Below are 12,485 nucleotides of genomic sequence, written 5' to 3'. Positions count from 1 at the left end.
CATGGCAGAGTCACCACAAGAATGCATGAGTTGGGGCTTAAGGAACCAGAACAAAAGAAGAAGGCATGCATAGATTATACACAGGTGAACTCGCAAGCAGCCAGTATTGTAATGAAATTACACTGCTACGTTTCTGAAATATGTGAACCTCCTATGTCATCATCCTTGTTCAGTGTAATTTGTTTAAGATTTTTCAAAGTATTGTTTCTCTGCTCAAGAACCACAATAAATTCCACAAATCTACACATGGAGTTGTCGATTTATGTACTACATGATGTGAAATTATGAAAATTGTCTGGAATGTCCCTTTAACATTTTTTTTTTACCCCCATTGACTAACACTTGCCCCTGGGGATAGCCAGATTTGTAATTTTAAGTTCAGTGTCAGTGTTAGTGTTGCTATGTGCAAGACCCACATTCACATTCATGGATGAATGTTGTACAAATGTGGTTGTACATAGTCTATGGTAAAGCAATAATCGCCCATGGAACGCAAATGAACACTCCAGACATGGCTACATAAATCCTAGCCCACAAGCAAAATTGAAACCATTGTATTTTAGAGAATAGATGAAATTTGTGGCACTTTAATCTACCTTCTCCATAAAGTGTCTCAAAACTACGCAGTCCTGGTTACATATTTTTAAAAACATGTATTTGACTTGTACGAAGCGCCATCACTCTTTTTGTCATGCAATTCCAGCATGATTCTGTGGACTCTGCAGCGGTGTCACTTGTGTTGGGGATCAATAAGTGTGATCGGTATCACTTATGGTAATCTGGACATCGATATTGGAGCATGATTTAAGGCTTTGAAGATACATGTAGCACTAACACAAGCATTAGCACCAGACTTGAAATAATCCATTGTACATATCATCTCAAAGGCTGAAAACCCTGAACTTTTCTCTTAAAAGACTGATAATAATGATTGTTAATGAATTATTAATGTACATATTGTCTCTTCTGTGTATTTTATGAACCGATCATTTAAGACGTAGTATGATATCAAAGAAGATTCTTTTTCCTTTAATTTGTAAGTGTTTGGACCTTGAAATGGAAATAAGTGAATGAATACTTCTTTCTCAGTCTGTCAATGTGATTTTGATTGTGAAATTCAGCTGCGTGCAAAATTGTTGTACTTGTCCCAATTTGTGATATTTATGGTACATGTGATGCTAGTCAGCAACTGAATGAAAACCAATCATGAAATAATGAACCACTTGTGTTTCTTCTGCGATGTCTGAACATTCACGTGTAAATAAGTGGCAAAGACACCACAAACCAGTAATAGAACAATGATATTTCTGGCATTATTCCTGGCACAGATCTCATTTTCATTTATGATGCTAGAATCAGAGCATCAGATTATTAGCCACTTATGCAGAAATGTGAGTAAAGGAAGTAGCACATAGTGAAATCAATATATAAATGCAAATTTGGATATCATGCGATGCCCGCACCAGGCACAGCCTTGTACATACTTAGCTGTGGGCTTACCAAATATGGCTACCAAAGAAAATTCAAGTCAGAGGTAGGCATTACTCAAATTACCTATACACAATACAGATGATGACTTCCCTCAAGGCAGAATGTTCTAACTGCATGGGATGAAATCCAGCTTCAGGGGAGATCACAACTTATTGTCCCTCAACAAAATCATGGGACTTGCACTTCTGTGTATTGCCTCCCTTACAAGCGTTTGAAATTTTTGCATGAATATCTGTTTGTATGTTCCCTCTTCTTTCCTCGGCTCAATATTAGAATTTTGGAGTAGAGACATATGGCATATGATTCGCCACGCCGTACACCGGGGTACCATCGTAACCCGGGGTACCGCGTTGTATAGTGCCATCTCATGCCCATTATTTATAATACGTATCTGAATTCAGATACGCCGATTCCGAATTCGGATACGGCAAAGTCGTCGCAATGAACTAGCACCATATAGGTGTTTTTCGAAGTAATTTCTAGCACCACACCGTTTTGTAAACATCATCTACCGTAACTTTTATTTTCAGAAAAAAAATAACAGTTAAGATTATAACAGAGCAGAAAATAATAATCAGTTGCATGCATTAATTGTTGCATGATCACAAATAAGAAAACATTTTTGTGCATAATAATACTAAAAAATATTTTGACACATTTTTTGGTAAGCCAGGGTACAGCGCTGAAAAAAAAATAATTAATTCAACAAAATGGCGAATTTTCATTTGGTACCCCAGGGTACCAAATATTGCATCATATGTCAAAATGATAATTGCAGATGTCTGTAGTGCACTGTGCAAATTCAAATTTCAGCTGATTGTATGAAACACATCAATTCTGTGTTTGGATGTTTCCTGAGACTGTCTAGATTTGTTTTTGGTTTTTTGTTTTTTTGTTTTGTTTTTTTGTTATAGAAACATACTTTGTGTGATATACCATCTTGTAACTCTCCGCATCCATACAAACATGACAAATAAATCCTAATACAGAAGTGTTGGAGTCGAGGCAATGCTGAGTGGAATAAAGAGTGATAACATTTCTCGTACTATGACTATAGCCCAAATCTTAGCAGACCTTTGTGTTTATATTGAGACAGACCATTGTACATTCCACAGAAGTTTCATTTGATTTATGCTTTGTATAATTCTGGTACTGTATAATTGTGATTTTTTTTTCTTTGCTATTAATAAGAAGTATGAAAATAAATTGAAATTGATAATTGATAAGTGCTTCTCCATCTATAATACCTTCCTTGTTCAGTATGTTTGCATATATGACTGGTTCACATTGTTCTCATCCAGTTTTCACCATTGAAAAGTGACCAAATTTCTACATACTTCTACAGCAGAACTAGAATCTGACAAACTTAATATCTTTTCAAAATGTGTTATTTCATTGTGAACATTAGTGCGTTGGTCTGAGGAGAAAATGAAAAAAAAAAACAGTTTCACTACATATTGATGCATGTGAGATGTCATTTGGGTACATAAATGATCATTATATGCAAAATTGCTGTTGAAGGGTGCTGTCACGACTGCGACCAAACATCATGAATTTGTTTCTCTCATTCAAATTTCCTATTTTTCCAGAATTGGTGTTATTAATTTCTATGATAAAATAATATAGTGCAGTATTTTTTCGGAGGGGGGGGGGGGGGGGGGAAGGGGTCAATACGAATCATTTGTTGTGTAAAGTGTGAGTTTGGTCTCTTTTTTTTTCTCTCTCTCTGTCTCCTCGCTGTAAAGTTGAATTATCTATTTTGTTGTCAAATTTGATGTAAACCAAATATGGTTAGTTTGCGAACTTTTATTTGGTGCTTTTATAATAAACTGAAATTGAATTGAATTGAAAAAAAAAAGGTGCATGATGCCACTCCATCTACAAGTTCATGGAAAAGACTTATGAGTTACAAAGTTTGAACTCACAAGACATTGAAGGCTCTCTTCAAGACGCTTTGATAACTTGCAAATCAAACTTTGTGCCACGGTCATGCCACTGGTTTTTCGCAACATTTCTTTCAGCTTAATTATGGGCTATGCCATAAAGAAAAAAACACTTCTGCCTTAACAATTATCGGTAAAAAGACGATCACACAAAAAAGAAAGGTGTGAGCTATCTAGCCAAGCAGTCCGATACCAAAAGTGGGCATCACAACCAATGTACGTGACATAGACACACACCACATTGACCTGAACCATGTCAGCTCATTAATATCAAGCTCATCATAGATATCTGTTGACAACCTCTAGAGGCTGAATAGTTTCACTTATCATCCCTGCTATCAAGTCTGTTATAAACCTATCAACACTTTCATCTGTGGTGTTGCTATACTCTTACAGTGCCCTTTGGTTTCATTTTCATCAAGGCTCAAAGAGTGACCAAACATTCAAAACCAAACAGCAAACTCTTCCCAATGAAAAACTTGACATACATGTGAGTTGTTCACTACCACCCACTATAACCCACATGTAATTTACCATATATTTAGCAAGTTAGTCTGATTTTTCGCTAATCAGGACTTCCCGACAATTTTGCGCATGTTTAAATTTGTGATCCCACAGTACAGTACTGGATGAAAAAAAAAATGTATGCATGAACATTACATTCGTGCTAGGATCAGAGTTAATGTAATTATGACATTTATGTATTTGTACTTTATTTTTAATTCAGGAATAGCATCTTGCTTGCAAAAGTCCCGAAAACGAAAACCTCACAAAATATACAGCATACTGTATACGCCGAATATTTTGCAAGGTTTTTATTTTCGCGAATTTCGCGAGTCAGGCGCTATTCACGAAATTAAAGACACGCGAAAATATTGACTCTGATCCTGATGTGAATGTGACGTACGCATGCACACTTCTCTCTTCAGTACAGGCCTCCACGATCGCGAATTTAACCACTCGCGAAATCGACAGGAATTCCGGATTCGCGAAAATATAGACTCCCGAAATATATGGCGTATACAGTATAGAGCATTGACAAACATTTATAATCCCAGTCAAATTCAAGACATCTTTATTGTATTTGGCAGTTGTCACCTTTTTGATGAACTTACTTCCTGGTTTGGTGATGAGAAAGTTAGGTACACCTGTATGCTTTGAACCGTGCAAGCACTTACCTCATTCATCAGTTGCCATAAAATGGGAAAGGTTCAAGTGAATTGCCAAGCCATATTCAAGTTGATTTGAATAGAAAAAAAAAATCCAAATTGCAATTAGGTTTCAATAGTTTTGATTATTTGAATTTTATTTGACTCATCAAAGTCAACTTGAACATGGCGTGGTGTGTTACTTTAAGGTTTGATGCAATTACTAAATCATTACACATCACCTGTTGTGTTATGTGTTCCATGCATGTAAGAGTCATAATTCAGTTACAATATCCCTATTCCTGCTTGAACTCAAATCATAAGACATTTACCACCATCAGATTAATATTCACACACACTTACAAATGTTAACACCACAACCACCCTGATGCAAGTGCACATATCCCCTGTGCAATACATACCAATCAAAGCACAACATGTATGCAAAAATCAGATTTACTGTGTGCATGGTTTATTTCACAGTGTATTCATTTTCATAGATTCTGCGAGTTAACGAATACTTGTCAAATTAACAACTTGTGAAAATAATGCCTCCCATGACACAAAAGTCGTCTCCATGCTTAGAAATCGCTAAGCCTCTTTCCAGAAAGGACTAAACCTTACTTCTTGTTATGTCCACAGAGATTTTTTTCTCCTCTCCACCACTAGAGGGCGAACTATACAATGGTGTCTGAGATTTCATGGGGGCTGCCATTACCCACTTAGTAATGGCAGACTTTTTGCCTAGTGAAGTAACATTTTTACAGCGCGTATTTGAATTTTTGAACTTTTACGCGAGTACGCACTTCTTGATTTGGCTGCTCCTCGGTGGCTCATTTGCTAGCGTGTTAGCACGAGGGGTGAGCCTACCACCTTGTTGTCATCCAGTGCTCCCCATGCACTCACAAAACAATAGTACAGGGTATATGCATACTTCACACTCTAGTATTTACTGGTGGAAAGCTCTTTGGTTATGTCACAGTGGTATTTGACTATGATTTTCACACTCTAGTACTTACTGGTGAAAAGCTCTTTGGTTATGTCACAGTGGTATTCGACTATGATTTCCCTCTCTCACAAAGTTTGTTTCCCAGTCAAAATTTGCAAAATAATGTAAAACCAGAAATGTTTGACAGAGTCAAGATTCACAAAATTAAAATGCACATGAAAGTTTTTCTACACTATATGCATTGAATGCTAGAGGCAATTCAATGAAATTTCATGCCGCAAAAAAGACTATAGTCTCCAATTTGCAAAAATATCTTGCTTTAAAGTATTTACACTCATGAAACATAGGAATTATGCATTATGTTAGAATGCTGCTTACATTAATAAAAAAATTACTGACAGATGACTCAGAGCAGAATGGGTCACTCAAAACTCACCTGCAGCTTCATGAGACGATTGATATATCCCTTGAAGTACGAGAAGTAGACTTTGCTCATGGTATCCACGTATTCGTCGCGAACCTCCTTCGCAACATGCCGCTCATTTGCCAGCAGAAATTCGTAGAAAAATCTGTCCATATCACAAAGACATTAGAAAATCCCATATCATTCCATTCCACAATGACAACAAAAAAAGATGATCACTCTTCAAAAAGAAATTGAAAAATCGCCACATATCTATCCATTACGCTGCAGAAAGAATAGAAAAGGATTAATCACATGGGAAACAATGATAGTGATATGATAAGCATATTAGGGTTCTCACAGAATCAAACATTATCTCACATTAAAAAAAAAACAAACAAACAAACATGAAAATATGTTTTTGTTGTCACATGAGTAGTAAACATATGCAAATATTACAAACATGTACAAGATGCATAAACTAGTGAAACAGGTTATTGAATCAGAAATGAATTGGGTGTTATATTCTGACCTGTAGATAAAGAAAGGGAAAGAATGCAACACTTGGATTTGGTCCAGACAAAGCTTGGCTTTCATCATGTTAATGCAAGGTGCTACATAAGCACTCGCCCGATTGCCCGGGGCAAAAAGTTTTAAAGCTACCCTTTATTTTTCACTTATTCCCCCTACAAACCCACATAATCAACCATACAGAAGCTCAAAGATAATGTCGTTTGGTGATGCAACACACTTTATATCTAATTTCAGCAATCTTCCAACACTTTATAAAGAAGCCCCAATGCAATGCAATTGCTACACTTGATTGGACCAAGTTTGCTACACCATTTAAGCATGTGAATCAATGTGTGCTGTTTATTCAAATGATTGTGTTTTATTTAGCCCTCGACTTAAACATAATTTTCTATATTATTTCCCTATATTTTGGACTTTCTTCTCGGTCAAGTAAAATCAATATTTGGGCAAGTGTTAAAGACAAATTTGAAAGTCTGCTTGACCTGACTGGGCAAGTGGTGAAATAAAATTATGTAGCACCCTGTTTATGTATTCAATAAAATCAAATATAACATGCTTACCTAGCTTTTAACATTGCGTTCTGCTGGAGTTGATAGTTGGTCATTGGTTTCTTCATCTGGTTTATTTTCTGCAGTATGAACTCTCGAATCTTGAAAATAGCCTGAAAATGAATTGTACCAAGACAAAGTATCATACAGAAGAGACATCAAATATTGCCCCAAGTAGCCAGTCAGTTGGATCAAATCATCACTAGTACCAGATAATTGAACAGATGATGTAGATATCAACACATGCTCTTGGCAATATGTTGATAACAGAGATTCATGCAAGTTTTGAGCACCAATCTGGAAAACCGTTTTGTGAAAATTAGCAAAACTTCAACATATTCATTCAGTCATCATTATTGATCAATGTCAGACATAGAAATGTTGTTTCCATTGACATTACATTGTACCAAAATAATCATGACAATACAAACACATCTCGCATCACAATTACATATCTCAATGACAGGCACAATGAACACAAACAACACCCTACAAATCTATTACACAATCATACATATACAACATATCATTTCTTTGACCATAGCCCAAGCTAATTTGACCCTTCCCAGATCCCAGAATTTTAAATAAATTTACAAAATAATGATATAATACTGTGGACAAAATTTATATGAAAAAATTCAAAATAACATAGAAAACACAATATACAATGGTGTTACAAGTGTTTCAGTGTTTCCAGAACTTCACAAATGCACTGGGGTTCTGTTAAGTCACTGCACTGCAAAAGTATGATTTCACGACTGGGGCCTGTCTTATAAAGACTGGTGATAGAAATCAATCACAAGTTTTGTGTGTGCTGCAATGCAAGTTGCGATTGATTTGGGGACTTGTGATGGATTTGAAGGCTTTATAAGACGGGGCCCTGGTATAAGATAATCCTTTAAAAATTCCCTAGAATTACTGTGGTAATAGGGACATAGGTCATAGGTCACAAACTGCTTGTACAATCTCATTGACTATTATACTCTTCATTTCTTGTCTACCGAGAGAAATTCTCCACCTTCCTTTATCAGTGCAGCCCATCGTTTGTGAAACCTAAACATTGCCACTCACTTTCAGCTTCAGTTTTTCCAAGATGTCCTCCACGTCCCGGCAAGAGAGGGCGTCCTTGAAGGCCTGCTCCTTGACGAAACGAATCTTGTGGTTGAGCTCGTGCAGCTGCTCTAAGAACTGCCTATCAGTGACTGGCACATCCAGGATGATACTGGAGAAATGTCAATTAATGATAGGTGTATCCAGGAAATTTAATGACAGTGAAAATGTCAGTGTGACAGGTGGACAATTTCAATTGCACAGAAGACAATACTATTATACACTGGTCAGTTTAGAGTTATAGTATACTGCATGCTTCATTGCCAATTATTATTATATACAAGATGAAAGACTGGTAAATCGAAGTTACATGACTCTCCAGTGATCAGGATGCAGCACAAATGATGTCATTTGCAACATTTGAGTTCAAAATAGCTAAATAAACAAAGTTATGTAATTACCCAAACAAAATTAACATAATAATACATACGTATATAATACTCCATGTCTACAGTATCAGTGACACAAACATGGTCCTTCACACTATGGTCTCTAGCCTCTACATACCAAAATGCTATGCATCAGTCTGCATAAATGCATAGTGGCCACTGCCACCACCACCCTGCACAGAAAGATCACCTATCTACAAAAGCCACAGCCATGTATCCCAATGAATGATGCTCGACTGACATTTGACACCGCATAGAGGAACCAACGACTCACTTAATCATGCGTTCATTCACTGCCATCTCGTCCACAAACTGGCTGAGCTCCCCCCGGACGGCTTGTCGGTTCTTCAGCTTCACGTTCATGGCGATGGACTGCTCCTGAAGCGTCTGGATCTCGGCACTGAGGCTGCCCAGGTCCAGCTGAAATCCGTTCAGCATCTGCTCCATTCTCTGTGGACCAGCGGCAGAGTGGAGAAGCGAGATTGCATCAGTATCATCACAATTATGCTTGCATCAATTTTGAGTGAAAAGTGGGCTTTTGGCATGCATTAAAAAAGAAAAAAAAAGGTATGTTCGTTATGCAAACCTTCCACAACAATATGAAATGCTTTCAAGGGTATAGTGTGTTAACTCATTTTTGTTCTTTTCATCAGGAAGAGGCATGGTTGTAAAGAATTTGTGGCAATTATCATTTTGTTTCAATATTCTTTGATATAAACATTTCTCTGGAAGTGTAACACAAGATTGAATACTACTAGAAAATTGTGGATAAAACTGTTTTGAGAAATAGAAAGATTTTCTTAAAATCAGCTCATATAAAGATTTATCTAACTGGCACTTAGTGATGATAATCTTGATCCCCAATGCATTAATATCAAATTAAATTGGTACCATAGGTAAACTGGAATTGGAAAAATTACCATTTTGTGATTCAATTCTTGAAAGATGATTTTACACAAGCTAATCAAAGGGAAACATTGGCAAATCCCAAGAGTCTGATTGACATCAAATATTACACAACCAATCTAACCAATATACAGATTTGACCACTGAGAGAAATCTCACAAAAACAGTCTTCCTCTTGAGCGCAAACTGCATACACAGATGAAATGACAATGCTTCCCCCGCCCCATGTCAATATGTGCAGCATGCACTGTCTTTGGAATGTTTGGCAGACAAAAAGTATTCTTGTTTTAACTATCTGATTGGATGTGCCATGACAACATTAATCTTTTTCATTTCTTTTCATATTCTGTGGCGATTCACTTCTTGTAAATTCACATTAGCCCCTCAAGATAACAGGTCTCTTGAAACCAATGCCTTCTGCTATGACATCATTCTTTGAACTTGGGGGTAAAACATCCTCTACTCTTATCCTCTTAGTTACAGAATTTGACATCATATATGAAAGTAAAAATATTGACGAAAAACAACCAAAAAATAATGCTATAATAATCCTTTTAATAAGATGTATATATTAGGTTTTAGTTGTTATTGGTTTTTTTTTTATGTGAGGCAAGTTCATATGTGCACTTTCAGGAGATGTCTTAGGCAAGTCTCAAAATAATCTTGCGCTCGTTGTGTCACATGATATAGTGACCTTTCACCTACCTCCAGGATAGTGTCACAAGCCGTGATCTGGTTGTGAAGGCTGGCAATATTCTGACTCTCCTTGATGTCTGTCACAAAACACAGTGTGTCAAAGAAAACTAAATCTTCCTGACACTTAAATCAAAAACAAACTCGTAAATGTCAGACATTCTTTATTCATCTGAGAAGCAAAATGAGCCATAACATATATGTATATGGTCTTAGTTCCCTAGTCACTCTCTCATAATTTCTGCAGAGTTCTGTTCAATAACCTCATAGTTTTTCTTCATTTGAAAAACAATCAAACACTTGTCAAACTTTTAGTAATCTCATGTCACTCAATTCTGCCATCTGAGAGTATTGTTTGCAATACTCAATATTGCATATATAGCTGACTCTAGCAGAGACATCTTCCTGGTTTACAGCAGAGTAATACATGAAGTAGTCTACTATACAAATAGATGGTTCTTATACGAAAAAAAAAATGCTTTGGTTTCACACTAACATAGGCAAAATACTCTATAAATATACGTAAAGCATATATATGCTCTTTGCTTCACTCTACACAAGACATCTTGTATCTCCAGATATGTTCTCATACATCACTGACACAGGACTCAAGACAGATGGCTAAATGCAAGCAGGATTGGCTTGCTCTTTTCAAGACCAAAAAGCAAAGGCTAGAGGATTGTAAGAAGTCTGCTGTGTGGATGAGGTTGGATTGGCGGTGCAAGGATACAATCATCGATGGAAGCATTTTCCACTTCCTGGAGTTCAGCCTCGATCTGTTTGGAATACTGTCTCAGATCTACCCCCTGTCAGGATTAAAGAAAGGATGACGAAACAGAAATAATGAAATAAGTGAAGAAACAATTGTAGCCATGTATACAACAAGTCTTACAAGCCAGCAAATCTGACACAAATCTGTTTCCCAAACAAAGTGACATTAATTTCAGCCACATAGCAAGTGTGTACAGTGAGGCTGTGTTTATCAACTTTCCCATGTTGGAAACGCGCTTCAATACCCACTATCAAAATATGTTTGCAAATGCCTTTCGCATTGCGTTTCTCAAGTTGTTGCATGAATCAACTCTGTCGTGAGTTGATTGGGAGGCCTTGTCACTGCACAGCTCCATTGCACAGTTTGATCCAAGGAGCAAATATGTGTTGTAGTTGGCAGTGGTTGCCGTGGGCAGGTCCAAGCTATAAACATGTTTCAAAATGACTTTGCATTTATCAACTCTACAGAAATGCGTTTCTGGGTAAAATGTGTTTGTGATCGCACTTTATGAGGCGTTTCTGAAAAATGTTCCTAACCCCATAATCAAAACAGTATTGCTTTTATCAACTGAACGAAACTCCCTGAAAGTTGTTTGGAAACCCTAATTCTCTGCCAGAAGTGAGTTGATAAATGCACCCTAAGACTCACTCATGAATATTCACTCTGAGTAATGTCCTTTTTTTTTTAACTCTCTTTTATAGAAAGCACTTAAAAAACAGAATAATTTAATATCATGCTCCTCATCTAAATACAAAAATGTACTAGTGCCACCACATTTCTTTTCCTCCAGTAAACCTACAAACTGACAGATGATTCTTGAACTGCTAAATTTACAGATTTATACACAACTTGCACACTTGGAGGAGTTACCAGACAGAACTTCATGATCATGACATTAACCCTAATCAGGATGGGCTTTTTTGGCTATGCTATATCTGGGGGGGGGGGGGGGGGGGGGCGGATTTCGCACCCCCTTCAGATCTCGCCTATGGAACGCGCGATCGTGCCGAAAATCGGCACACGCGACACCCGCGACGTATTCTATCAAAATGTATGGTTGCTTTCTCCGAAAAATTTTTCTTATATTTCATATCAATTAATTATTGTAATTTATGCATAAAATCAGTTTTGGGCTCTAAATCACTTATCAATGCTCCAATTAAGCTAATTTCTTTTTTAAAATGTTTCTTGTATCATTCTTCTCAGACATAGGATTAAAAAAAATCTGTATCGAAATTAATTTCTTATGTATTTTATTGTTTTTTGAATTTCTTATGTATTTCTGTTTTTTGACCTTTTGTTTTTGTTTGTTTTTTGGCCAAAATTTGTCACAGACATTTTTCGAAGCATTATTATGCTAAAATAAATTAATTTCGGCCATTCTAAGTGAAGATATGAATTTTTATGTGAATTAATTGAAAAAACACAATTTGCATTGGATTTGTACACAAAATCACGTTTTGGAGCAATTTTTGGGTTTACAAATTTTTTTCGAACGGGCGTCACATCAAAACGGTATGCGCGGGCTCAACAATTTGGGTCTCAAAAGTTGCGCGATACTTGAAAGAAAAAAGTCATGAAACATCGCGGCGGGAGCTT

At 36.7% G+C, this 12,485-nt stretch overlaps 1 protein-coding gene across 1 annotated transcript in view; it reads right to left on the bottom strand.

The window, feature by feature from the left end:
• Positions 1-12,485, bottom strand: part of LOC139737533 (vacuolar protein sorting-associated protein 52 homolog) — an 87,733-nt gene that overhangs the window by 71,279 nt on the left and 3,969 nt on the right. Inside the window, exons 3-8 of the mRNA XM_071648206.1 lie at positions 10,845-10,920; positions 10,127-10,194; positions 8,790-8,965; positions 8,088-8,238; positions 7,029-7,129; positions 5,968-6,100 (exon numbers count right to left, since the gene is read on the bottom strand). Of these exons, the coding sequence (XP_071504307.1) occupies positions 5,968-6,100; positions 7,029-7,129; positions 8,088-8,238; positions 8,790-8,965; positions 10,127-10,194; positions 10,845-10,920 (705 nt within the window). The remainder of the gene's footprint in view (positions 1-5,967; positions 6,101-7,028; positions 7,130-8,087; positions 8,239-8,789; positions 8,966-10,126; positions 10,195-10,844; positions 10,921-12,485) is intronic.

Source organism: Diadema antillarum, unplaced genomic scaffold (genome assembly GCF_040938485.1).
Source record: "Diadema antillarum isolate AM-2024a unplaced genomic scaffold, OU_Dant_1.0 seq00000694_RagTag, whole genome shotgun sequence".
In the NCBI taxonomy this organism is placed as follows: Eukaryota; Metazoa; Echinodermata; class Echinoidea; order Diadematoida; family Diadematidae; genus Diadema; species Diadema antillarum.
Note: the sequence above shows the minus strand (reverse complement) of the source record. Positions and strands in the feature narration are given on the sequence as shown.